General features: G+C 51.6%; 1 protein-coding gene across 4 annotated transcripts in view; it reads right to left on the bottom strand.

The window, feature by feature from the left end:
* Positions 1 to 27601, bottom strand: part of RPS6KA2 (ribosomal protein S6 kinase A2) — a 318051-nt gene that overhangs the window by 134372 nt on the left and 156078 nt on the right. Inside the window, exon 1 of one of the 4 annotated variants that reach the window (XM_047769755.1) lies at positions 8264 to 8596. The exons of the other annotated variants lie outside the window; for them this stretch is intronic. Coding sequence (XP_047625711.1) covers positions 8264 to 8362 — 99 coding nt within the window. The 5' untranslated portion in view covers positions 8363 to 8596. Of the gene's footprint in view, positions 1 to 8263; positions 8597 to 27601 lie in introns of those variants that run through there. 4 annotated transcript variants of the gene reach the window in all.

The raw sequence follows: 27601 nt of genomic DNA, 5'->3' as shown, positions 1-27601 counted from the left end.
GGCCGACGGACTAGATGCTCCGGCCCTGATTTGGTTTTTTTGAATCTTACTGATTTAACACAGCAGAGTCAAAGAGCCCAAAGACAAGGCAGTTCTTTTCGTGAAGAAGCCGGTCGCCTCTCGGGGTTCTGCAGCCCCTCCCCGGCGGGCTGGCATCAGGAACAGCATGAACTCCTCTGTTTTACAAGAGCTGCTATTTCCATGAATTATGTTTAAAATGACAGCACCGTGGGTGAGAGTCTCACCCCCAGTAGCCTTAACATAGCTATGACCTAGGAGGAGCGAGCTTCGTGGTGACAGCAGCAACTTGAAACAGATGAGCACTCAGAATCGGGGAGGGGCTGGCAAAGGAGGAAATACGGTTTCCCTCCGTAATGTGGTGCCCCCCAATTTGCAGATGGGGTCCAGCCAAAGCCAGCTCTGTGTGAGGGCAGAGGACCCCAAGGGCAGACGCTTCCCTGACTGGCACTCTTCACCTTTCAAGCCTCTGATAACCTGACGACCACACTGGTATGTGAGTAATCCTGGTGGACAGCCTGGAGGACGAGGGCAGTGCCCGTGGCCAGAAGGACGGGCAGCCAGCAAGATCTGGGCACACGGGGATGGGGGGGGAGCCCTGAGGGGGAGGGGGCTCAAGGAGGGGTGAGCGGGGGCGGGACCAGTATCTGGCCCAGGAGGCAGAATCCTGGGGCCTCAGGGACCTCTGCAAAGCCACGCTAGTGGAGAAAGAGTGGCTGCTGTGTGTCTGCTGCTTGGAACCAAGCAGGGCTCCTTGATCAGCGGTGCTCCTGGGACCCCGTCTAATGGACGGCAAGGAACACCTGCAAATCACTAATAAGGACAGATGCTGTTCAGGAACGCTTATCCTGACAGTCATTAAAGGCAGGAGCGGGAGGGGGGAGGCTTTATTCAAGGGATCCTGCCGTGGGATATGCAGCGGTGGGGGGCAGGGGGGACGGACCCCAGACAAGGACACATGGGGACATGCAGCCCAGAAGCAGGGAGGGCAGTTCTCTAAATGAGCAGCAGGCAGGTCTGGGTCATGACACCTCACCCCTCACCTGGGATGGGGAGTGGGCCCAGATATGGAGGGCGATCAGGTGCCCAGGATGGGGGTCCTGTCTAAATCGGCTTGGCAGGGTTGTCGCTAAAACGGGGGGGCTGCAGGCCCAGCAAGGATGACACAGGCACCCAAGGTGGGGCCGAGTTGGGAACAGGGGCCGGGAGTTCAGTGGGGAGAGTCTTTGTCCTGGCGCACAGCTCAGGGGGGTCCAAACCCTGGCCTGGCCTGCTTGGCAACCAGCCACGGGAACGCGGCCACAGCACCCCTGGGCGCAGGTCCCCGGGTTTAATTATAGCTGCACCACTATTACAGCTCCTTAGCCAACTCGTCAGCAGGGAAGGCTTCCTACACACAGCTGCAAATCAGACAACGATGAACAATATTTTATACTGAATATATTTGTGTCTGAGCCATTTGCTTGATTAAATCACACTGTAGCTTAACAGACTATTTGTCGATAATTCCTACTTGGGTTTAATTTAATAGCTTTTACCAGGGAAAATATATCAGCAAACATACAATGCTGGAGGAAAAATACAACACAACATAGCCCAGCATCACCCAAGATAAAAGCTAGAGAAAGCTTTTAGCACTCCACTAGCTTTACCCATAATGAGCATAGAGCCTTGCACCTTGCATTGTGGATGAAACTACTGGTTACCAAGTGGACTCCCTACAAGCTCATTCCCAGCCTCCTGACGTCTGAAACGAGCACCCCCGCCCCCCGCTGGAGCTGGGACGGACTAAGCCACACGCTGGTACCCAGGGAGCTCCTCGCCTGCTCAAGCCCCAGAGTCTTTCTCCCCATCGTCCTCTCTGCCTCAGAGTTTAGACACCTCCTACCCACTTAGTAATGTGCCACATCTAAGAAATCACTCCCCCAGCATGCAAGAAGCAGAGCACAATCCTGGGCAGTCAGCAAATCCCACGATCTGGAAAGAGAGAGAGAGAGAGAGTCCATTTTTTTCCCTTAGTCTGCTTTCATTTCATTCCTGCATTCTTCTGAATGCATGAGAAACATACAGAAACAGGCTTTCCTGCACCGTGGCCCGTGGCAGAGGGTGGTCAGAATGAAGAGGTCAAAGAGATGAAGGGAAAAGCGGTGAAATCTCAAGGCTTTTTGGTTGTCTTTTCACATCGTTTTGAAGAAGAAAACTTTGGGGTGTTTTCTTGGATGTGAAGAGAGAAAGCAGGTAATGAACTTGTAAACACAAGGCATATCACAAAGAGGGAATTAAGTTAGTGTCTTTAAAATGGAATGAAACATAAATAAAGTGATACGCAAACCAAGTGCTCCCTAATGTGGACTATTTCTGGGGGTGTTCTCTGAGCTTTTGTTGATGTTGCTGTCCAAAAGCCTAATAAAGTCAGGATTAACACAGAATTTCTGTGGATGCGTTTACTGAAAGTATTGGAAAATTATTTTAATTACAAATGGTTTTCCTGGAAATCGCCCAATCTCTAGAAGAGCTTACCTATAAAGGACCAAGAATAAGCTGGAATGTTTAACTTTCCAGGATGTTCTCTTTCTTTCTTCTTTTCTTTCCGTGGCCGGAGCAACACTGTTTACAACGCCTGCCAAGAGTCCTTAACAGGTGCTTTATTAGGATGCCGGGTTTCCATTACGAAGGGGTACGGGATTAAAATACATCCACATGCGCACACAGATAATGCTAGAGTATCTGGGAGCACTGGAAATCAGAACAAGTTGACAACGGAAATAGTGAGACCATTCAACTCCAACGATGCCAGTAATCTCATGGAACTTACGCCCGCCGCGTCAGGCTTCCATTTATGGCTTTGCTTCTCTTACTAGACGTTATGTTCATTGGGGGCAGGGATCAGACCTTTATATCTCGCTTGGGCAGCACAATGGCATGTGGCATGTGCTAAAAACCCTTCGAGTGTGTAGATGGTGGAGCAAATAAATGACATTCTTCTCCACTCAACAGTTTGCCCCTCCCAACCCTTGCCCCTCCAGGCCCACTGACGTGGGAACTGGCAACGTGCTGCTCTGATCTTATTTCCCACTCTTTCCAAGTTCTATGCAGAAAGTAAAAACAAAACAAAACAATGACAAAAGAGAGAGGGACGTAGTCTTTGCTGTCCGAATGGGTCGCCTCCAGCCCCGGGTCTTCACAGGAGCTGCTTTGTCCCACCTGGAGGGCCCGCCCTCACCATAACCTCCAGTTCCCCCCAGAGGCGGCGGCGGCAGCGGGCCCCAGCCCAGCCTCCCTGCTCTGAGCTCCCCTCTCACGGTCTGTGCATCTCACGTTGACGTCTTCACTGAAAGACTTTGGTGCTGACTCTTTCCGCTGCCTCCATCTATTTAAAACATGAAAGCAGCCCACCTCAGGTGCTCCATGACCGGAAAGAGGGCTTCCTCTCTCCCGAACCTGGGGGAGATGCTCTGAGGGCACAGCCTGTACAATCCTAAATGGATGTTTTATCTGCCAGACCCTCGTGCCTCTTGTTCCTACCGGTCGTTGGGACGTCTTTCAGTGAAGATGTCAAAACCGGCTGAAATGACAGATGATCAAAGAGAACCAACTTCCCAGCTTTGTTCACCCCAAGCAAAAAACAAGTGTCCCTAAATGAACTGACACTGAGGACTGATACGTGTGGCAAATTGATAGATACATCTCACCCTGAAAACCCATCTTCCCTCCCAAGCCTTTGCTAGTCAACCTCTCCCAACCCTGCCCAGGGCGGAGCTGGGCTCTGGAGCCTGCTCACACTGGAGGCTTTCCTCGGGGTACTGGGCGCTCTCCTGGGGGGCACTGAAGGGTGAGTAGGGAGGAGTCCTTCCCCAAACTGCTAAGTCGGCCCCTTGATGCTGGGGCAGGTCCTGACTTGAGAAGCAGCCTGAGCTCTGGAGGCTGCAGCTCTGGGACCTGCGGTGGTGATGCATTCTCGGGTCACGGGGTGACACACAAGATAAGGAAGAACACGGCCATCCCGGGAGACGAGGGAAACCCCATCTTAGCAAATGAGGCCAGTCCTAGCGAATGAAAGAGGCTGGAGTCCAGCCTGGGAGAAGCCATCTCTGGCCTTTTCCATCCCAGGGCGCTCAGGAGGGGCGTCTCAACGATGAATTCCCAGGCTGGGAGTTGACTGAGGTCTCGCAAGCCTTGGGTTCCGCACCCCATAGGGACAATCTCACCTTCCCACGAACCAGCAGACATCGAACAATATGAAAAACATCAGTAAACCTGGGAAATATTTTCTCAATATCTGCAGCTAAGAGTGACTGATTGCCAGCTTTATCATCCAGACCCTGGGTTAAGGCTTTACACATGGTGGTTCAGAATTGTCATAGGAACCCCATGAAGCAGGAACTTTTAGCATCCTCATCTCACAGCAGAGAAAAATAAGGCTTAGAGAGTTTAAGGAACTGCCCTGTTGTGAGAGGCAGAAGCGAGAATCCAATTCTAGTAAATCTGGTGCAAAACCTAAATTTACCTGGAACTGTCTAACTTCCAGAAAAGGTTCTCTAGAATAATTTTAGGATTTGGAGCACATTCTAAAATATCCCCCAGACTGGTTTTCTTTAAAAAATTTTTAATAGTGGAGTTCCCTGGTGGCTCCTCGGGCTAGATCCAGCACTGTCACTGCTGGGGCTCTGTTTACAGCTATGGCTCCGGTTAGACCCCTGGCCCAGGAACTTCCACATGCCTCGGGCACAGCCAAATAAAAAAAATAATAAATACGTACGATAGCCTTCATTCATGCATCATCTAATACATGGTAAACTCCAATAACCATATACCCTAAGATGGCTAAAATTGATAATAGGCAGCACATGCTCTTATAATAAGAACCTTCTGTCAGACATTTTAGGAACAGGAGCATAAACAAGTCATTTTACTTCCTTGGGTCCCATTTTCTCATCTATAAAATGGACAGTTGGAAGAGGCAATGGTTACACCTTCTGGGAAGGTGCTATGGTTCTCGGGCAATGCTGTCAATGATCTGAAATCAGACCTTTCTTAGGGGTGGCGGTCTGGCAGGCACTGAGCCCTGACACTTTTCCAGGGCATGATGCAGAAATCCATGCGAGTTATCCAGTTTCCCTGTAAAAATCTCCGAAATCATCCTTGCCAGAGTCAATAATCCAGCCACCTCAGAAGGTACAATGCTGATACACTATGAAAATATTTTACAGGATAAACTGATTTCAAATCTGGTTAAACAACCCGGCCTCTCTGTTGGTTAGAGTTTACCAAGTGTTGAGCAATGCTGACCACAGTCATGTCAAATTTAAAAACAAGTATGAAACACCGAGTCTCTTCCTAAAAGCCTTTTTGATAAAGATGATATTGTTTCAATCTTAAAATAACTACAGTTACTTGTCTGTCAATGTAATTAGATTTTTTTTAAATTTTTTTTTAATTAAAAAAAAATTTTTTTTGTCTTTTTGTCTTTTCTAGGGCCACACCCGAGGCATATGGAGTTTCCCAGGCTAGGGGTCTAATCGGAGCCATAGCCACCGGCCTACTCCAGAGCCACACCAACTCGGGATCTGAGCCGTGTCTACAACCTACACCACAGCTCACGGCAATGCCGGATCCTTAACCCACTGAGCAAGGCCAGGGATTGAACCCACAACCTCATGGTTTCCAGTCGGATTCGTTAACCACTGAGCCACAACAGGAACTCATTCGATTTTTTAATTTAAAAAAACAAACTCTTTCAAAGTTCCTGTGTATATTTTAAAATACAGATTTTACGAAAAGAATTTTAAAATATCATGCTTCTTTTTGCAGAATGCATTATTTTTCATTAGTCCAAAGAGAAGGAATAAATATACACCCATGTCAAGAACTTTGTATGTCCTATTTCTCAACCTCAAATTATTGACAAACCTCCCTGCTCAGTTTCACATTTTTAGGAAGTGTTCCTTGGTCTGCTGTCAGTATACAAACGGATTTCCTTGGGAAGTGATGGAAGGTAGCCTGGCAGGCATATGGAATTTACTGGACTGAAGCACAAGGTCAGCCATTAAGGACATCCCCCACTAGGTGGGGGCACCATGAGGCCAGGACTTCTAGGTCTTGGATTTGCTGGATCTACAATGCCCAGAAAAGGGCTGCACGCATAGCAGGTTCTTAGAAAATACCTGCAGGATGAATCTGTTGTTAAGCTTTTAGCACAATTCTCAGGGTTTTGTTCTGAGGATTTTTCCTCCCTAGCAGTAGAATAAGGATTGTAACACGTGTCTATCTGGATTTTCACACGTATCAACCGAGAGCAGCTGCTAAGAGCATCTGCAGAGAACCGAGCACTGCATCCGTGCTGACCACTTGTATCAGCACTTCTGCCCAGCACCCAGCTCAGGCACCCGGATCAGGCTAAGTGCTCCGTGATTACGGGCTGAGCTTGGGCACCCAGATCAGGCTAAGTGCTCCGTGATTGCGGGCTGATAGACTACATTTCTTTCTCCTCAGTTTGACCTTCTGCATATCTGATGGCTTATTCGTGGTTTTATTTTACATATAGAAATTTTATTTTTGCATTGAAGAAACATCATTTCTATGTCCCCGCTGGGTCCCTAGTACATTAATTTTTGAAGCACTCCCCCAACCCAGTTCTCTTTGCTGAACTGGACCACCACAGGTGAGTGTACCCTGCTGGCAGGATTTGGGACCACCCCACCCCCTGCAAGGGTTTGCCAGTGTCCTGAACGACACCGGGAGTTGACTGCCTCCCCTTGGCAAGGACAATGACTGGAAAGAGACAGAGGCTTTACAATAAACTTGGCATTGCGATGAAGAAAAACTTACTAGGTATAAAGGTAAATACTCTTCCAAGAGTATTATTATTATTATTATTTTGGTCAACTTTCATTTTGAAAATACCTGACACCCAGGAAAACGACTTATTTCAATGAACTTATGCTTCATTTCTGTCAACATAAGGTTTAAAGCCATCCTCCTCCATTAATTAAGAGTTGTATTTGTTCGAAAGATATGGCTTACCCTCAGAAACCAGCCACAAAGATTCTACCTAGCACTTAAAAAATTCTCATTTAGTGATATCATAAGAGAAACTTTTAAAGCAAGTAATTTCCTGTTGCCTCCATGTCCATTCCTGAGCTTTGCTTAAAGACCGCTTAATTGTTACAGAACCCATGTCTCCATTTAATATCATGGCAGCCGGGACAAAGAAACCCAAGATGAAAAATGTGACATTGTTTCAATCGATTTGACTTCATTAGAAACAAACACATCAAAACCTCCATAGGTGCCAGCCCGTGGCAAAGGCGAGGGCAATGTCAAAAGAACTCTCTAGGTTCTGTCATCAGCTCCCTCGCCCTCCCTCCCCCCAAAAACACACCCCACAGTGTCTCTCTCTCTCTTTTTTTTTTTTTACTGAAACATGCTTCACGGTTTGGTCATCTATAGATTCCACAATGTAGTTTGGACACTGGGATGAAGAGATTAAGATATGATTGTTGAAATACAAAACACACTGGAAAACCATCTGCAGACACCTCTGGAAACCCAAAGATGACAAGATGCAAAACCGGAGAAAAAGGACATGATTTTCAGTCCTGTGGGTTTCAGGACGAATCTTTATCAAACCTGGGGCTGCAAGGATATTGCATCAGGCGCTTTACTACTGAGCATCGTTGTTTCAGACTGGTCCAAGTAGGCTGTGTTGCTGTCTTTTTTTTTTTTTTTCCTAAGCTCCTTTTGTCATTTCTTCACTGATTTCAAATACACAAATGATCTACACTACATGGTAGTATTTGTGTGGCTCTGTAAAATAAACCCAATCAACACCAGCCATCCAGCCGAGGGTAGGGTTGGGAGGTTCTGTACTTGGGACTCTGGGGTGCCACACGGAGGCTGCACAGGCTGAAATGCCCTTCCCACCCAGAGCAGCTCTGCGGGACCAGGATGACCACCCCAAATCCTGCGCAGAGGGTGGAACAAAATTAGTTAGAAATTCAATGGGGGCAGAGCTCCGTCCCTGCCGAGGACCCAAGAACCTGTCCAATTATTACTAAGTCCCAACAATAAGGTTCGGTTTTAGGAAAACCGGACTAGCTCTCAACTTTAATTCCCCGACATGGGTCCCGGGGTGAATGTGCATGTGACAATAGGAAAGGGCTCTGGATGGCCCCAAGACCCGCAGCATCCTCCAGGGCGCGGCGGGGACCTGGGAACCTGCGCGCACAGAGGCCAGGGCATTTACCTCGAGTCGGCTAAGACTGGAGCTCTTGGAGCGCGACTTCTTGCGCAGGTACACGGAGAAGAACCTGCGCACGGTGAACTTCTTCATGCTCAGCTCCATCGCCCGGCGCCCAGCCGCGAGGAGCCGCAGGGCCGGAGGACGCGCATCCCCAGCGCATCCCAGGCGCGCGGGGTTAGGTCCGTGTGAGGGCACGAGCTGCCGGGGAGCCCGGCGCGGCGGCCATCGGCGCGGGGCGCGGGCTGCGGGCACAAAGGGCAGGCCGAGCCGGCCACGGAGGCCGGGGGCCCAGCGCTCCCTCCTCCCCCTCCTCCTCCTCCTCCCGCTGCCTGCGAGGACCAGCCCGGGGGCAGCCCCGCCCCGCTCCGCCCCGCCCGCAGCCACTACTGCCAATTAGCACCCGCCTGCCCGCCCCACCCTCCGCCACTACCACCAATCAGAGTCCGCCGGCCCAGGCTCTCTCTCCCTCCTCCTCCTCCTCCTCCTCCTCAGGTCCAGCGAGGACCAGCCCTGGACAGCCTCGCCCCTTCCCCGCCCCCCGCCACTACCGCCAATCAGAGCCAGTCGCCACACCCAGCCACGCCCACCTCCTCTTTCTCCGCCACTACTACCAATCAGCGCCCACCGCCTCACTGCCCCAGGCGTTCACTTCTTCTCCCGCCTCCTCCCGCACTCCGCTCCACGCGGCTCCACCCCGCCCCCCGCCCCCTCCGCCAATCAGCGCCCCCAGCGGCGCATGCCTAATGAGCCCGCGGAGTGTAGTGCTCAGCGCGGGGTTGGCAGTGCAGCTGCTCAGCTGCGCCTGTCGCTTGCTCTCTGTTCTACTTCGTTGGCCTGCTGGGCTTTTTTCTAGCTTGGTATGTTCATTAGGTTTTCTGCCCTTAAAACGTCCACACACACTTTTGCATATTGCTCTTCTGTTCCGAACAAAATTTTGTTGATTAGCAAGCACTTCTAGAAAATGGAACGAAATGGGGCGGGGGGGTCGGGGGGTGAGGGGACCACGAGCCTGCACACGTATGCTCTGCACCTCTTTTCGCCCTTTGGCCCTAGTGGCTCCTCAGGCACTCCATCCCCAAAGCCCAGGAGCTCGACCTGGGGGTCCGCCAGCGCGCCCCCCCTCCCCCCAGTGATGTACTGATCCCTACCCGGCAGCCAGCTGGGGAAGCCTCCCTGCTGTGTTTGGAGAACAAAAGACACACATCCGTTCTCCCTGACCTCCGACTCCATATATAGAAAATTATCCAAACGGATGACTTATCAGGGCCTGAACACACAGTGTCCTGAGTCAGGGCTCTCAGAGACCAGCTGCTGGCTATAGGGCCGTGAGGGATTTGCCTTAAAGGGGAACACACCTTTTTTCCCCCCAGAAATTCTCACCAGAGGACTGTAGGCAGTTCCAGATTTGTGAGCTTAGGACACTGTGGAGCCTTTTCTGCCATCCTCTTGTGCACTGCCCACGTAATTTTAGGTTTAAAATAGGGTCAATCTCATTAGCATATTGCCACCACCCCCGGAAAAGTCCAGAAGCATTCTTGCATGCTGTGCTGTGAGACAAATACTGCTTTGTCAGGCAGATTGTGAAAAAAATCTACAGGTCATAGCATCCCCTGGCTTAATCAAAGGTGGCATTAATATCTGCGTCTGGCTATCTTTGCTAAAGTGAGTAAAAGAAGGTGGATGCCGTGAAATAAGGACCGGTAAATTCATGCTGTGTCTGGGTCAAGAGGCGAGGTCAGATACTCTCCCTGGGTTTTAATGGTGGTGAGCGCAGGGTTTAGCATCAAGATCCTGGGGTTGCCACTGCCTTGCATGGTGAGCTTAAGCACACTTTCATGTTTTGTGTTTCCATTGAGCATCTCTAAGATGAAAACACAACATGCCCCAAACCGGTTCCTGCTTCCCTCAGGGATTCTGCTGCAGAGCTGTTATCTGTCCTCTGGGAACCAGCTTCTTACCCCCTTGTGTCTCCTGCCACCACCACTCAGGCATCCCAGCTTGAAGCAAACAAGGCCAGGGCTGTGCCACATTGCTGCTCTGGCAGAGAGCAGCTAATGGACAGCACACGTGGGGCCGGGCACCAGCTCCAGGAAAAAGGGCGGGGCTGGCCAGGGGTAGCTGGTACGACCAGCCAGACTCAGGAGTACAATCTGCCAACCATGCCCTCTCAGGGGCAACGTGCTCAGGACAAAAGCCTGGGGGCAGGCCCAGATCAAGGTTTGTGTTTTGCCAACAAGAGCATTGTGACCTGGTGTAACGGGACAAGGAAATGTCTTCTGAGACATTCACGATCCCGTATATTTGAGCACGATGACATGGCTCTCTATGGAACTCGAACATCTCAAAAGAAAAAGAAGAAAGAAGCTTTCAAATTTCAACTGAGGAATCCGTTTCACTGCAGGAACAAGTCTGTTTACCTTTGTCTTTGTCCTGGTAAAAGAGAGCGGCATCGAAATCTCTAGCAATCATTTGCCCCCACTGTGTCTGCCTATATGGCCTCCAGACCCCAAAATCTGGGGTGGGAATCAGGGCCCACTTTTACCTGAGTCCAAACAACCCTTTGCAAACATTGGGAAAGAAAAGGTGACTTTGATAAAGGCTGGTGCCCGATGCCAGGGTGGGAAGGCGGAGAGAAGACCAAGAGCTTGGCAGATGCCCGATTAGCTCTGGTTTCTCCCCGCCTCCGGCACGGTCAGTCTGGGACTGAGTCCACGGCTACTGCTGCTTCTAAAGAGGCTCAGACTGGCCAGTGTGCCTTGAGTCCAGCACAACACTCGATTACAGAGCTCCTCCTGTGAGCAGCGGTACCATCACGACCCGCCCCCATCCCAAGTTCACAGCCGCGTGTGGAGGAGAAGGAGGGGAATGCACGCACCTGGGGCAGCGTGTACCTAACGTGCAAGGACCGCATAAGAAAATGGTTCATGGACAGACAAAGGAGAAGTCAATCCAAACTGGAGAGGCTAAGGAAGAGGTGGCATTTGGGGTGAGCTCTGCGGACCAGGAGACGTGTCCCGGGCAGACAGAGGAGGCAGGGTCCTGGCTGCCGAAGAACTGGGTCATTGAGGACTTAGAACAGAGAGAATTTCATACTGATTCCCCACCAAGTCCCCGTAGATAAGAGGTCTGCGATTTCAGAATTCCAAGGCTGACAACCGAGAGTCTGTTCCACAGCCCTGGAGCTGCCCCTTGTCCCTTGTCCCTTGTCCGGGCAGACCGGCCACTCTGGGCAGGGAGGGGAGGGAGATTCCATCAGGAAAGTGACCTGGGCAAAATCAACACGGCTCCACCCAAGTCCTCTTCCCCCACCCTAAGGACCCTGGATGAGGGGACGTCCTCTCCTTTATTTCAAGCCCCCCGTGAGCTGTGGTGTGCTGGGGTCTGGCTTCTGGAAGAGGGAGGCCCCGGGAGGGGCCTGCCTTCCTCGGGCTCGAGAGGAAAAGGACACATCCACGTTTCCTGCAGACGTGGACACGCCGGAGAGGGGCCTGTGTGGAGGTCCCCGAGCCCCCGCCCGGAGCAACAGTGCTCGGCACCGGGCCCAGGGCTGAGTGGAGAATTCTCGTAACCCCCCAAAAGAGAGGCTGCTAAAAGTGGGCTGCAGCCGGGGGCGGGGTGGGGGGTGGGGGGTCTCCAGCCACAAAACCCTCTGAAGAAGACAAGACAGCCGTCCACGAGAGCAAAGGTCAGGCCAGGTTGGCTGGGCCCGAGGGGTTGAGCCTTTCTCTCCTGCCCTCCCAAGCCTGACCCTGAAAGGGACACTGCAGGCGTCCAGCGAGAGGGACACTCAGGCCAGGCAAAGAGTTGCTGTCTGAGTTCGATCAGCCCCCAGACTGGAAATGCTAACTTCTGGGGCAGGTTGAAAACTAAGAGCGCACGCAGGGGCCTCTTGTTCAGGATGGGAAAGAAAGCCAAGGAGGCTGCCAGGCCCTCCCAGCTCACTTTGAGAAACAGAGGCAGGCGTGTGTCCACCCAAGCCCACGCCAGGGTGGGCAACAAACCACGTGCGATGGGTATGGTCAGTGATGAGCCAAGCAAGCCGTCCAGGTTTGCAACCCTGAGAGGGTCAAAGACTCAACTTTGACCTGGGAGGGCCATGGGGGACAGAGGCCCCCTCCCCATCCAGGGTAGGGGAGGGCAGGGCTCTGCCCTCAGAGCCCGGTGGACTAAAATCCCCCCTTCTCATGCAGACAAGGGATCATGACTGAGCACGGGGGCAGGAGAGGGCTGGGCAGGGACCACCCCCCCCACCCCCGCCCCAACGCTGTGAGCACGGGCAGCCCTGGCGCAGGCTGTGGCCCTAATTCACTCCCTACATACGTAAAGCCTCAAACTCAGGTTGGGAATTTAAGGAGGTCTCACCCCAGGCATCTAGCGGGAACACACAGACGTGCTGTCTAGAGAAATCCACTTTAACCCGGATTTACGAATTCCCTGGGATGCAGTTCCCAGGAGCATGAGCTCACAGCCACTGAACATACAATTCGCAAGGACACAGGCCACCGGCAAAGCCAGCACGACAACCGACTACGGAGTCAGACGTGCGGACTTAGCTACAGACCGAGACTAAGAAGTTACCTACAGGCTGTAGACATAAAATTATCATCTCGGGCCTGAGGAAATACAGGAAGACACGAAAATACAGTCAATGCACAAGGTGAAGAAAATGGCTGAAACTCCTCCGGAAATGAAATGATCTGGTACTGGACACGGACTAGACAGAGCTGCACAGAAAAGCACTCCTGGTTCAGTTCAATACAGCTGTGACGAGGCGACCACTAACAATGGACAGTGGTCAGAAGCACTGCCTCGTGGAATGGGCATTGGAAAGGGAAATATCTTGAATTCAGATACTACCCGCTGGAGAGCTCCTGTTGTGGCTCAGCAGGTTAGGAGCCGAACCAGTATCCATGAAGATGCGGGTTTGACCTCTGGCCCTGCTCAGTGGGTTAAGGACTAGGCGTTGCCATGAGCTGTGGTGTGGGCCACAGATGCGGCTTGGATCTGGCGTTGCTGTGGCTGTGGGGTAGGCCGGCAGCTGCAGCTCTGATCTGACCCCTAGCCTGGGAACTCCCATATGCCGCAGGTGCAGCCCTAAAAAAGAAAGAAAGAAAGAAAGAAAGAAAGAAAGAAAGAAAGAAAGAAAGAAAGAAAGAAAGAAAGAAAGAAAGAAAGGAAGGAAGGAAGGAAGGAAGGAAGGAAGGAAGGAAGGAAGGAAGGAAGGAAGGAAGAAAGAAAGAAAGAAAAATTCTCCCCACTGCACTGCTCTGATTGTGACTTTCACCATTGCCGAAATCTTCCAAGACTCTAGAACTGGGGGTGCTTTGGTCAAGGAGGCATTTGGCAAAGTCTGGTGACATTGTGAGCTGTCACTGCTGGGGGTGACAGAAAGGATGCGGCTGGCCTCCAGCAGGCAGAGGCCAGGGATGCCGAGGAGCCCCAGCAGTGCACAGACAGCCCCGCACAGAAGGAGCCCGTCCAAGCGCACATGGAGGCTGAGAAAGCCCGCTCTGTGCAGGGAAGGGAGGCGGGGCAAACACCTGTCTACCTTCCTCGCAAGGCTGTCACCTATGAAACCGGCAACTCCACGCAGTGAACCAGTATGAGGAGATGCCCTGTAAAACGTAGAGCACTGGGCAAAGGGGTTATTCATTAAAATCCTAGAGTTTCACCCAGAAAACCAAGGGCATGCCTGAGAAAGGAGTAGGCCCCCAGTTCCAGAATTCTAATCTGAAAGCTCTCTCCATTAAACTGAATTGGTGTGTGAAGGGCACGAGCAGTCACCCTGTCCCCAGAACGGAAGATGAGAACTACCGGCCACTCTGTCACCTCTTCATTCTGGATGTGCGACAGCTCAGGCTTGAGCTGGTACCTGTCTCCCTTCCTTCCAGCCCTGCTCTTGCCGGAACACAGCAACTCCTGGCTAAATGCTCTCCCCCACAGCCCACCTGCAATCCCACTACTGAACTGATCTCTTTTTACTTTGGGGGTGTGGTTTTGGCCATACCCGTGGATGCAGAAGTTCCCAGGCAGGGATCAAACCCACGCCACAGCAGTGACAATACTGGATCCTTAACCAGCTGAGCCACCGGGAACTCCCAAGTTGACCTTTTTAGAAGGAAATAGTGCACCACAGCTCCCCGGGTCTGCCGGGATAACGTGTGAACGCCAGAGCTGCCAGGCTGTGTTCTGCTCCATTGCGGCTCCCTCCCCCCCAACCCCATGTCCACCACGCTGACACCTGTGTAAAGAGAAACCTGCAGGCTCCATGGGGCTATGCGCTGTGGCCACTGCCTGGATGTCCTTATCCAGCTGCATGACCCCTCCTGGCTTCTGTCCACCTCTCCCACCCACTGGAAATACTCAGGATGGCCAAGGCTGGCAGCCCACTGTACATGTTGGCTGAAAGGGGTTTTATGATGCTTGTCGTCGGAGGTTTGCTGGTTATGAAGATCTGGGCCGACCTCATTATTCCATCCCGGCAGCACAGCCACAAACACTGTGAGATGCACTCTGTGAGCTCAACCCCCCGATGAGGTGGAGGGAGGTTGAACACAACAGGATGAGAAGAACCCCTCCCTGAGGTCCAGGGAGGTGAACACAACAGGATGAGAAGAAGTCAGACAAGACCTGCACGTCCGTGAGCGCCCGGGGTCGCGGTGTGTCGGGCGCTCTAGTAGCCGACATCAGGAGCCATCACGAGAAGGGGGGGCAGCCGTGGCATTGCAGGCTACGACCCTCATCTCTGCCCCAGCTCCACCTGGCCGAGATGCTGCAGTCAGAGCATCTCACGGTCCAGGGGGCCTCCGGAGGCTTCGTTACAGCTTTGGGGACAGGCAGCCTGAGTGCCTTTGGCAGCAGAATGCTGCGCTCTGCCCGGCACAAAGTAGGTTTCCTTGCGAAACTTAGTTCACTCATGAGGCAGCAGAGGGTCACCAGGTGAGGCTTCTGACCACGTGTGCGTGTGGGACTAAGCCTCTGAAACCTTCATGCAGAGAGCCGGTCTTTTCTAGAGTGTGTGTGGGGGGGGGCAAAGGGTTGGGTTGTGTCCCCTCTCAAATCATGTGACAGTCCTGAGGCCCAGGACCTCAGACTGCGGCCCTACTTGGCAGCAGGGTCGTTGCAGGTGCGATTAGTGCAGGGGGCGTTGTCCTGGAGGAGGGTGGGCCCGGGGTCCTCAAAAGAAAGCCGTGTGGTCCGGACTCGGAGAACAGACTTGTGGTTGCCACGGGGGAGAGGAAGGGAGTGGGATGGACTGGGAGTCTGGGCTTCATAGATGCAAACGATTGCCTTTGGAGTGGACAAGCAAAGACATCCTGCTGTGTAGTCCAGGGAACTCTGTCTAGTCACTTGTGACGCAACAGGAAGGAGGATAATGTGAGAAAGAGAATGTGTGTATATGGGTGATGAGGTCAGTTTTCTGCGCAGCAGGAAGTGACAGAACACTGTAAATCAACCGTAGTAGAGAGAATTAAAGTCTTAAAAAAACCCACAAGGCCATGTGACAGCGCAGCCCCGTGAAGGTGGCTGTGTGGACGAGGGAGGCGGAGGATGGAGCGACGCGGTCGCAAGTCAAGGATCACGAGCTGCGGTGTAGGGCACACACAGATGCAGCTGGGATCCTGCACGGCTGTGGCTGTGGTGTAGACCAGTGGCTGCAGCTCTGATTCGAGCCCTAGCCTGGGAACTTCCACAGACGGAGGATGCGGCCCTAAAAAGCGAGCAAGCAACCAACCAACCACAAGCCAAGGAACGCCACGGCCACACCCAGAAGCTAGAAGAGGAAGAGAGGAGTCCCCACGAGGTCAGAGGAGCAGGACGCCTGCTGACACCTTGACCTTGGGCTGTGGGCCTCCAGACTCGGGGGCCACACAGGCCCATTGTTCTGAGCCCCATTTGTGTGCTTTGCTCTGCTGGCCCTTTGCCATGAAGGCGAACACAGAAGTGCAGTGAAGCTTCGGGACAAAGACGATGGGGAGGAAGGCTCACAGAGGCCTTGGTCTAGTGGCCTGTGCGGGACCGAGCTGTGACCAGAGCAGTAGGAGGCTTGTCCTTGCCAGTGGGAGCCTGTGCATAAATTACAGAGGAACCAAAAAGGAAGGGAGTTAGCAGAGAAGAGGAAACAGGTTAAAACTATGGCAGGAAGGCTGTTTGTAACTTAAAAAGGAAAAAAAAAAAAAAAACCACCTCTCATAATAGAAAAGTCTCTCAAAACCTGGAACGGGTATGAAGGAGAAGGTAGAATCCTTGCCAGGATTTTTTTTTTTTTTTAGCAAGAACTATTTATCTTTGAAAAAATATTTCATAGACATCCACAGCATTTCAGGCACCAAATATTTATCTTAGAGATGGGAACTAGAGGAAGACACTGACAAATACTCAGGGACTAAAAGCCAAACAACAGGGGCTTTGGCTCCATGGCCTGTGGTGGCCCGTGGTGGCCTGTGTCCACTCTTCATCCTCCTCGCCAGAAGGCCGCCGGCGGGCAGGGGCAGTCTTGGCAATAGAGCAGGTCTAAAGTAGAGGGAGATTTCCTGAGATACAGAAAATGCCGGATGCAACCAAATCCTCTTCTTTAAAGAGCTTGACTGAGGGCGTTCCCGTTGTGGCTCCACGGGACTAGTATCCAGGAGGACGCAGATTCGATTCCTGGCCCGCATTGCTGGGGCTGTGGTGTAGGCCGGCAGCTGCAGCTCTGATTGGACCCCTATCCTGGGAACGTCCCCATGCCCCAGGGGCAGCCCTAAAAAGACAAAAAAAAGAAAAAAAGAAAAGAAAGAGAGAGAGAGAGACAAGGAGGACTGAGCCCACGGTGAGGGGGGAACAAAGTCCGAGAACCAGGAGGAGACGTTCTCCGCAGGAAGCGGCTCGAGGACTCTGAACAACCTACGGTCGCCAGGAAGGACTGGTGCGGGTGGGAGGGATGCACGGGGGTCTGGGCTGGCAGGTGCACACCGAGGTATGGATGCTTGGCCGGCGGGTGCAGCACAGGGAACTCTACCCAGTGAGTGCTACGCGCCGGCCTACGAGGGAGAGGATCAGAATGGACGTGCGCCCGCGTAAGACGGGGTGGCTTCGCTGCGCAGCAGAAATGACCACAGCCTGGCCAATCACCTAAACTTCAATAAGACATCACAGGAGGAGGAGGAGGACGAGGAGGAGGACGAGGAGGAGGGGGAGGAGGGAGGAGAACCAGAGGAAGAAGAAAACACTCTCCCAAGGCGAGCAGTGCTGTGAGCAGATCGGTCCTGGAGCCCGCCTCAGTCCCTGGGATTGACACCCGAGGTCTTAACAGGGTCTGGGAAATGGGGGAGGGGACTGGGGAAAGCCTGAGGCCCACAGCGGGGAGGGCAGGTCCCACCCCGAAAGCCAGGCCCCTGGCGGGGGCGGGCACTAAGGTGAACTGGGCAACTCCTCCCTCGCAGGAGGAGCGGTGCTTGCGAAGGTGCGTGCCCTGCAAAGGGAAGGAGCAAAGGACGCCCCCCAGGTCTCTGGGCTCACCTTCAAGCCAGTTTGAGGCCAAAATCCACACTCCCAGAGTGGCCTGGGAAACTCCATGCAGAAATTTACCTTTTGGGGGATCCAGGATTACAGCAGCCCAAGGGCCAGGCAGAAGCAAGTGCAAATCCTCTAGAGGATCGTCTTCCAACGTGTCTCAAAGCTTAAACACGGAGAAATGATCAGGAGTGTGAGCTCAAGCCATGAACTGCAGCTAAGCCTCCAGGAGCAAGAGTCAGTACAGATAACAAGCTGTAGAATCAGACACATAGAGACTGCGAGGCTCAGCCTGTGTACAGATCACAGAAAACATGCTTGCTTGATATGCTTCAAAACAAAAAGGGGAGAGGGCATCGCAAGGAAATTAGAGACTATAACGTGATCAGCAGATTTCCCAACCAAAGCAGAACTTTCAAAATTAAACTATAACAATTTAAATTAAAAATTCAATAGGCACTTTACACAGCCGTTTAGACCAAGCCCAAGAAAGAGTTAGTAAAAGTTAGCCTGCTGAAAATTGACAGAATGCAAACCAGAGAGTTAAAAAGGCACAAAAGAGAAGAGATAGTTTAAGAGGAATGGAAGCTTACAGGGAGAAAAATCCAGTAGCCTCTGAGCCTTAGGATGAGAGAGAAAGAAAAGTAGATGCACGCCCTCTTCAAAGGAGCGAGACGATACCCAAGAACTCTCAGAGTTGATAAAATGTGCCAATTCTCATATTCAGAGAGGACTAAAAATCCTAAGGAGAATTAATTTAAAAACAAATTCATACCTATGTAAATCTGAAGAATGCCCCAAATGGAAGACCATCTCTCCCAAGCCACCAGAAGAAAAGACAGATGGTTCTACAAATAAATGTTAGCGTGTCAACTAACATCCCAACAGCAATAGCAGAGGCCAAAAGGGAGTGGACGATGTATGCAAAGTGCTAATTCTCCACTTTGCAAAAACTCTTCCAAGAACAAGAGCAAAATAAAGACACTTCCACATCAAAAACCTGAGAAAGTTCACTCCCAATGAGAACATACAAGGAAAGCTAAACATTCAGCGACTGCATGAAAAGAAAAATTAAGTAAGAAAATAAATCTTGACGGGAAAAATAGTTTATGCGGAAGGAGGTGATCGGAGCTAGAATCTTCTAAAATCCTTGTATTTTTCTGGAAGTCAGTAAAGATGTAGGCTGCTTTTAGACTAGGTTAAATATACATGCTAAAATATCTAGAATAACAAATTAAAAAATAGAAGTGTGCTGAGTATAGGTGTCCCATGGTATCCTTGGGGAACCGGTTCCGAGCCCCCCTCAGACACCCAAATCTGCAGATGCCCGATCCCTTTCACAGAATGGGTCGCACAGTCGACGGGGCCAAGCTTGGTTGAATCCACAGATGCGGAACCAGCAGATAGGGGAGACTGCAATCGCTAAACCAATCGAGACAAAAGTATAGAACAAGAAAATATTCCAAAAGTAGACAAGAACGAAGGGAAAAAGAAATTCAGAAGAAGCAGGGTCAGTGGAAAACCCAACTGCTGGGAGTGGCACCGCCACGGGCTGGAGAGTCTGTGCGTTCCGCATCCACGCGTGCTGAGCGTGGGACGTGAGTGTGTGTGACGTGAGACACAACGCCCACCCTGGCCACTTCTCAGGGCTGCGTCTGCAGGGACGGAGACAAAGAGCAGGCTTGCTCACCCCAAGCTCAGCGTCCCCAACTGGGATGCAGTTTCACTGCGAGCACAGCATCCCTCCGGCCCCTGCCACGGTCCCCTCGGGTACCAGGGGGCAAAGGAAGCCAGTGCAGAGATGGTTCTCATGTCACCTTCTCTCGGCTCCTGGAAGCTCATGTCTCCTTCCAACATCCACGAAACAGTACCGTGCTAATTATTAGTTTGTAAAAAAGGCAAAATGAAATCCTAGACCTTACTCAAACTAAAAGGGTAGAAAAAAGTCAAACTGTATCAAAAATTACAATCAATGGTAACGGGCTAAACTCTCCAGTTAAAAGACAAAGAAGTCCAAAATGGTTTAAAATAAACTTAGTTATGGAGATATTTCTAAAACAAGGGACACATAAAATCTGAAATAAAAGAACAGATATCACGCAAAGACTAATGAAAGGAGAGCTGATGAAACAATATTAGTGTCATACAAATTACACACCAAGCATGTGAAGATATAAAAAAACTTCAACATACTGATAAAGTTTCAATTTACCAGGAAGACGCAGTGATTCCAAACTTGCATGCACCAAATAACAGGGCTTCAAAATACATTAATCAGAAATTGACAGACTCAAGAGGAGAAACTGACAAACACATTATCCCTTGGGGAAAAACTTAACACATCTCTCAATAAATGATAAATCAAGCAGAGAAGTAAAAATCAGTAAATATTTGAATAAACAATACATTTAAGAAAATGAATACATATACCCAACCTGTTCAGATTGTACTTTCTTTCCAAGTTTGCATGAAATATGTTCAAAAAATTGACTGTTGTAATCTAGGCCACAAAGCACAGATAAGTAAATTATCTAAAAAATAATCTCACACATATTTATTATCATACAAATTTTTCTTACCCTACCATAAGGATCACTTTTATTTCATTACTAATAGCCTCAAATGATTGGAAAAAATTTAAATACGATTTTAATAGTATTCCCACATATATAAGCCAATGCTTTATCAGCGGCTTCATGGAACAGCCATAATGTTTTCACACAAATCTTGAACCTACTTCTGTCTTCCTGTTCCGACAAACCCGCGCCGCGTCCGCCGGCCCTCACCCAGACCTGTGGGAAGAGTCTGATGTCAACGCCTGAACTGACCTTGGTCCTTCCCGCTCCTCTCACCACACTCTCCGTCCTGCTCTCAGCGCCTCAGGGTCTCGGGGCGGTGGCACATATTTGCACCCCTGTGCACAGTGTTGTGCCCCCACTCACACTCACAGGTTACAATCCACCTCCAGCCCTCACCCCCAACACCAATCCTTCAGGGGTTCTTTCCACAAACTCTGGGGTCACCCACGCACCCCGCAGATGCTCTCAAGGTAAAGGCAATTATTTCGATGGAACACTTGGGTGTATGCGTGCGACCATGTGCTTAATGCTTTTATCCCCAGTGGACTGTAGGCTCTGCAAGGGCAGGAAAGGTGTCTGTTTTGCAAACCACCACACACAGTGCCTGTAGTGATGCCCGAACACACCAAACAAAAATTTGCTGAGTGGATAATGAGTGAATCGGGCAGTGGACTGCCAGGCAGAGAGCCACCCCTGCTTTGTAATGCAGGACAGAGTGCAGGATGAGGACTGGCTCAGGAAGATCAGCTCCCAGCCCGCTTCTCTCCCTCCCTCCACCTCCCTTCCAGCCAGTAATTAGCACATCACCTCCCAGAACTGAGGGCCAAGTCAGCTATACGCTAAGGAGATGTGACATATGCCCCCCACCCCCCAAAAAGAATCCTTCAGCAGGGAGCAGATGTTAGAGTCACAGTAGAACATCCCAAGTGCACCGCTGTGTGCAGTGTGCAGCCCACATTTCTGACCCATGTGTGCCCGTCTCCCTCGTCTGCCCCTCCCCCCCCCAATGGCATCACTGCTTCCGGTTATTCTTGTGACTGTGCTTCCTTCCCAGGACAACCAGCTGGGGGTCGGGTGACTTTTCAGGAAGTCTGCGACGCCAAGCCTGTCACCCTTTGCCGGGGGGAACAACTGCCTCAGCTTAATCATCTCCTCACGGAAGGATCAGACTGAAGTTGCAAACAGGAAAGCATGTGTAAAAGCATTTCAGCTTGGAAGTATTTTAAACAACCGTCTAAAAATAGGACAAACCTGGGACCCTGTCAATTTCATGCGGCATTAACACGACGGGGGGTGTGGTTTGTGTCTTCCCCAAAGATCTTGTCAAGTCCCAGCCTGCAAAGCTGCGAATGAGACCTTCCTTGGAAATAGGGTCTTCACAAATGCAATCACATCTAGGCTGGCCCTAAATCCAGAGTCTGTGTCCCATGCAAAGGTGACAGAGCGATGCTTCTGCATAAGCCAACGCCAAGACCCCAGGAGCTGGAGGCAGATTCTCTAGGGCCTTCGGAACGCAGGGCCCAGCTGACACCTTGGCAGAAGGAGGGCATCTGGAGAGTGGGGGTGGGCTGGGAGCTTCAGGGACCACATCTTTGAGAAGCACGGGTGGAGAAGCCCCCTCTAGAAAGGGTGAGGGTCCCTGCGTGCAGCTCGTGTCCCAGGAGATCCGCCTGCAGGGAGGGCCTGGTGGTGCTGGTGAGCCTGGAGGGTGCACCCAGGGTCCGGGCTGGGCTCCAGGACAGGCCACTCCAGCAGGGGGCTCCCTCTGTACAGACGCAGCATCTGGAATAAGACCTGACTGTGCCCGAGCCGGACTCGGGCTCCCTCTCCCTCTCCTAGGACTTGCCTGTGGCAGGTCAATGCTGCTGATGGTCGATGCCACGGCTGCATTTTGCTCTTGATTACTACAGTTCTTCTTTGGGTAGATTTAATTTGTGTTGTTTTTCTTACAGCCCGTTGGAATGTACTGATGGCAGGATGACCCAGGCCTGCGGGTCAGGAGGCGTCTACGCTTCCCGCTGTCACGTGCTCCCTGTCTGAGCTGCTTTTCCTTCTGCCCTCAGCCTGGCTGGGCACACTGACCCCTGCCAGCCCAGCCATCCCACACCTGAGCCGCCCTGACTGTGGCCCCCAGCAGCCGTGCTGGGATGAGAGATGCCGTGGGGGGCCGGGGTTGGGGCACCTGTCTCCTGAGGCTCTAGGAGCATCTCAGGTGTGGGCTGAGGGCTTCTGAGTGACGTGTCTGCATTCTTCACACCTTGGATTGTGGCTCTGGTTACAGGGCGCTTTGGGGTCGTTCCACAAGCCATTCTGGTGTGTCTTAAAAGTCTGGGCAAGCCCCTCCTGTACCTATGACGTCACTACTGTCGCATACTTTGTAGGAAGAAGTTCAAGTCCCAGATGAGCCCACAGGGTCCCCAGGTAGCTCTTCGACCTCTTCCCTTACTTCGCAGCAGTAGGAGCGCCTTCCTGCCGCTGTTCTGACTTTAAATTACTGGAACATAGTGTTTTTGTTCTTTTTTAAATAGAACTTTCATTTGTCCAATTTCTTCCCATGTTTCAAAGTTTCACTTAGTGCCGTCTCTTCCGGGAACTCCTCCTACACACACACACACACACACACACACACACACACACGTAGGCTCACACTGATACACACGCCTCCCCATTACCCCACCGATTTTCATGCTGTTCTCTTGCACACCTGCAGTGTAACACACACACACACACCCGCGTCACACTCCTTACAATGACTATGGCAGTTCGTTTGCCTTTGTAGCTGGGACCCGACAAAGAGCCAGGAGAGCAGGCACTGTGTCCCACTGGACAGGAAGGCCGCTGGGATGGGAGGGACACTTAGCGATGCTCCTTAGTTGAACAAGTGAATGACTTCATGTATCCATGAAGCAATGACTCCCACCGGGGAGCTCACCACTTGACTGTCTTCATCCATAGCCTTTACACAGCTCATCTCAAAACCTGTATTTCCAGCTCGGATAGCTCGCCATAGCTCCAATCTCATATTTATAACGGCCTGCTGGATACAGATCTGGACATTCCAATCTGAATCTATTCTTTTATTTGATTTATTTTTATTTTCTGGCCATACCTGAGGCATGTGGAAGTTCCCAGGCCAGGGATCAAACCCGTGCCACAGCACCAAGCCAAGCCACAGCAGTGACCATGCCAGATCCTTAACCCACTTCAGCACCAGAGGACTCCCTGACATGAATTTGCAACAATCACTCCCACACCTGCATCTTCTCCGGGGCCCTTCCCTCTAATGGTGTCGTCATATGGAGGTTCCCAGGCTAGGGGTCGAATCAGAGCTGTAGCTGCCGGCCTCCACCACAGCCACAGCAACGCCAGATCCGAGTCTCGTCTTCGACCTACACCACAGCTCACGGCAACTTTGGATCCTTAACCCACTGAGCGAGGCCAGGGATTGAACCTGCAACCTCATGGTTCCTAGTCAGATTGGTTTCTGCTGTGCCACGATGGGAACTCCAAATGCAGCACTTTATAAAATTAATGCACACGTCTCGGTGGTGTGTGCACAGGGGCATGTGTGTTTCTGTGTGTGTAGCCGTCTTCCCCCGTTATCTTTTTTACATGCTCAGAATATATCGATGAACTCCTCTGGCTCTGAGGAAGCAGTTAAGTCACAGGTGAGCTATCATGAGTCACCTGGCAGCATCAGAAACCAGGCGCTGCAAAGAGGAATGCACCTGCCCCTCCACCTTCAAGGCCCAACTCAGGATCTTTTATTCAGGAGTTTCTCTTCCCTGTGGGAGAGAACTTCTTTCTTCTATGGACCCCTTGTTACTTTGTAACTAATACACTGACCATAATGTCTCAGCTTGTATTCCAGTTACAGGTGGACCTGGCTGTGCTGCAGTTCCCAGGTACCACGTTTTCCTACAAACGGAAGGTCGTGCAGCCCTTCATTGAGCAAGTCTATCAGCGCCATTTCTCCAACAGCACTGGCTCACTTCCTGTCTCTGTGCCACAGGTGGGCAGTTCTCACAATATTTCAACCTTTTTCCTTATTTTTATGTTTGTGGCGGTGGTCTGTGATCAGTGATCTTGGAAGTTCTTACTAAGATCACTGAAGGCTCGGGTAATGGTGAGCCGTTTTTAGCAATAAAGTCTTTTTTTTTTTTTTTGTCTTTTTAGGGCCACATCTGCAACATATGGAAGTTCCCAGGCTAGGGGTCAAATTGGAGCTGCAGTCGAAGTCTATGCCACAGCAACACTGGATCTGTGACCTAAGCTGCAACTTGTGGCAACATCTGATCCTTAACCCACTGAGCAAAGCCAGGGATCCAACCCACGTCCTCATGGATACTGGTCAGATTAGTTATGGATGAGCCATGATGGGAACTCCTCCAGTAAAGTCTTTTTAATTAAGCTGTGTACCTTCCTTTTCTTTTGTAGACATAAGGCAACTGCACAATTAACAGACTCCAGTGTAGTGTAAACACACCTTTTCTCTGCACTGGAAACCACACACTCAGGTGATGGGCAAATCTCACTTCATCACGGGCCCTGGACCGGAAGCCGCCGTGTCTCCAGGTCAGCCTGTATTTGTTCTTGGCGGTCCTTCCTGTGAGTTCCCATGCTCCTTGTGGGGAGGGGGCATTTTACATTTGCTCATCCACAGACTCCACTGCGAGAACCGCATCTTGCACGGAGCAGGTGCTCAGTAGGGCTAATGGTTGGGGGCTGGACTGCAGACGCCAGGGTGGCTGATGAGGCAGACAGGAGGCTGGAGGCACAGTCCCTGCACCTCGCCAGGCCCTCGGCCGGTGTGCAGGGGCTCCTCGCACAGAGCTGAGAACCGTGCGCAGGACTTGGGTTGATGGGCAGGGGTCGCCGTGGGGGCAGAAAGACGGCACTCTTTACATTATTCTTGTTAAAAGAATCTTTGTTGTCCTTACAAGTACATCGGCCACGAGGCTGAAATATCTTCAGGCTCTTGCTTCTTAAAAACAGAAATGCAGACTCCATGGGGAAGATCCCCTGGGCAGCATGCTCCTGCGTTCTGTGGGGAATCACCAGAAAGGCACAAGTCACTCAGCCCCCACGCTGCCAAGCAGGAGCCCTCTCTACCTCTGGGGGTGGCACAGGCGTCCCCTGGGCTTCCCATCTGGGGCTCCCGCGGGAAACCCTTCATCTCTGCATCATACAGACCCTGAAACACACCGCATGGAATGTGCATAGGAACCAGGAGGTGGAGGAGAGGGCGTTCTCCGGCTGCCTGGAGGCACGGGGAGCGGTGGCGGGAAGGGTCCAGGCTTATTGCCCTTTTTCTGCTGTCATCATTTGAGGGTCAGGAAATCGTGAATTTCGAAGGCCTGTGTCCTGCATGCACTATGGCCTGCCTCAGACATGAGGTCCAAAAGCATCAACATGCCTGGAATGCTGGGTGGAAAGGTGAACCGATTCAGGCAGGTAAGCACAGGTGAGCCTGGGCGACACTGCATGGGTCCAGAGGGTTGAATTTGTTGGCTTCCAGCTCACTCACTTCCCTTCTCTCTCCCGCCCTCTCCCCACCCCCCTCCCCATCTCTCTCCCTCTCTCTCGCTTTCCCTTCCTCCCTCTCTCCTCTGTCTCTCTTAGTCTCTCTCTCACTCACTTCTCAGCTAAAATCCTAAATGATGGCGCCCTGCAGACCAGCCTGCAGAACCCCCAGGACCATGGACAGGGCTCCAGGACTAAGGGGCACTGGGGCAGCTTCTGGGGTTTGCAGAGGTGTGTAAGCGGGGGAGCCGCAGGCTGGCGTGGGTCTGACCCCAGGACGGGCCATTTCCAGTTTGCTTCCTCCCCCATGGATGGCTCTATGCAAAGGTCCCCTGCCTGCGGCCCCACTACAGACCCTCACCCGGCACCCTCTTGGGGAGCCGTGGACACCTGCCCGCCAGGAAATACCTGCGCTTGGTTCAGGATCTCCGGCCACAGGAGGATCACAGTTTAGGTGAGAACCCAGATCTCCTGGCCTCCCTTTGCTCCTTTCCCCCCTTTATCTGAGAGGTGCACCTTATTATCATCATTTTTGTGTGTGTGGAAAGCAGAACACGTCTTCTCCTTCTAATCGACCATCTGCAACCATTTGTGCAGCTCAGCAAGTACAGAAAAGTGTTGTAACGTGTGGGCAGCGATTCAAAGCTGGTTTTTTAACCAGATTACGCAATTATCTCAACACCCAGCATTATGTAAGTGTACCTGCAAACCAGGCCGTTACAAGCAATGAATCTAGAGAGGAGCCGTGGCTTCACTCCTGCTGTAGTTCCACAGCTTGCAGAGGACCTGTGATGGCCGCTAGGCTATTTCCTTGCTCAGCGGAACATTTTTTCAATGAGACACAATTCTTCATGGAAGGACAAAGGAAACCCAAGGAAAAGCAGGAGGGCTTTTATCTTAAGGAAGGGAGGAACAATGTCCCTGAAGCACTTTCTGCTGTCATTCTGAAATATCGGTGACAGTGATCAAATACGCCACCAGTTACCAGCTTGCTTAGAATTCACAGAGATGCCAACAAGCTTACACAGGATCCCTAAGTGCTGGGTCTGGCTGGCTGGCTGGCGATGACGACGATGACATTACACAGTGACGAGTGGCTTAAGAGGTGGGCACTGTCGGCCGAGTCTCGGGTTCCATACCTCCTAAGGGCTGTTTCCCAGGCCCACCTGGAGAGCTCCCTCTCCCGAGGACCCCGTGTGTGAACAGATACCTTTCTCATCTCAGGCGTCCGCAGCCGTGTGGACCAGACCCGTCCCTCGCTGTCGTGCCCCAGAGCTGACACTGCACGGATTTCAGAGGCGGGGGGCGCAGCCTCCTGAAAACACGATCTTATTACTGCTGCACTTTCACCAGACCTTCGCCTAGGTCTGCTCTTGGCCTTTCAAAGCCACCGAGCTGAGAGGGTTTAAGAATGTAGAGAATGTTCCGAGAGAGGCTCTAATACTGTCCTTTTGAACATCTTTGCTGCCTGGAAAGCAGAAGTTGGAAGGCTAAGGCTGGGGACTGCCTCAGAAAGAAAACCCTCAGATCACACCTGGCAAAGGCCCCTGGGGGGAATCACAACGTCTCACCTCCACGTGCTATCTTTTCAAAACCGTCTCACCAGAAACTTATCATGTGCATTTTACATTCCAATTTTCTTCCCAAATTCAAACGTTTTATACAGCATCTTAAACTAACTTTCCTGGGGAAATTCACACCAACTGGGTTTACTCAAAGGATGGTTGAAAATGCTTAGTCTCCA

This window comes from Phacochoerus africanus, chromosome 2, assembly GCF_016906955.1.
Source record: "Phacochoerus africanus isolate WHEZ1 chromosome 2, ROS_Pafr_v1, whole genome shotgun sequence".
In the NCBI taxonomy this organism is placed as follows: domain Eukaryota; kingdom Metazoa; phylum Chordata; class Mammalia; order Artiodactyla; family Suidae; genus Phacochoerus; species Phacochoerus africanus.
The sequence above is the reverse complement of the archived record's forward strand: the minus strand, read 5'-3'. Positions and strand labels throughout refer to the sequence as shown.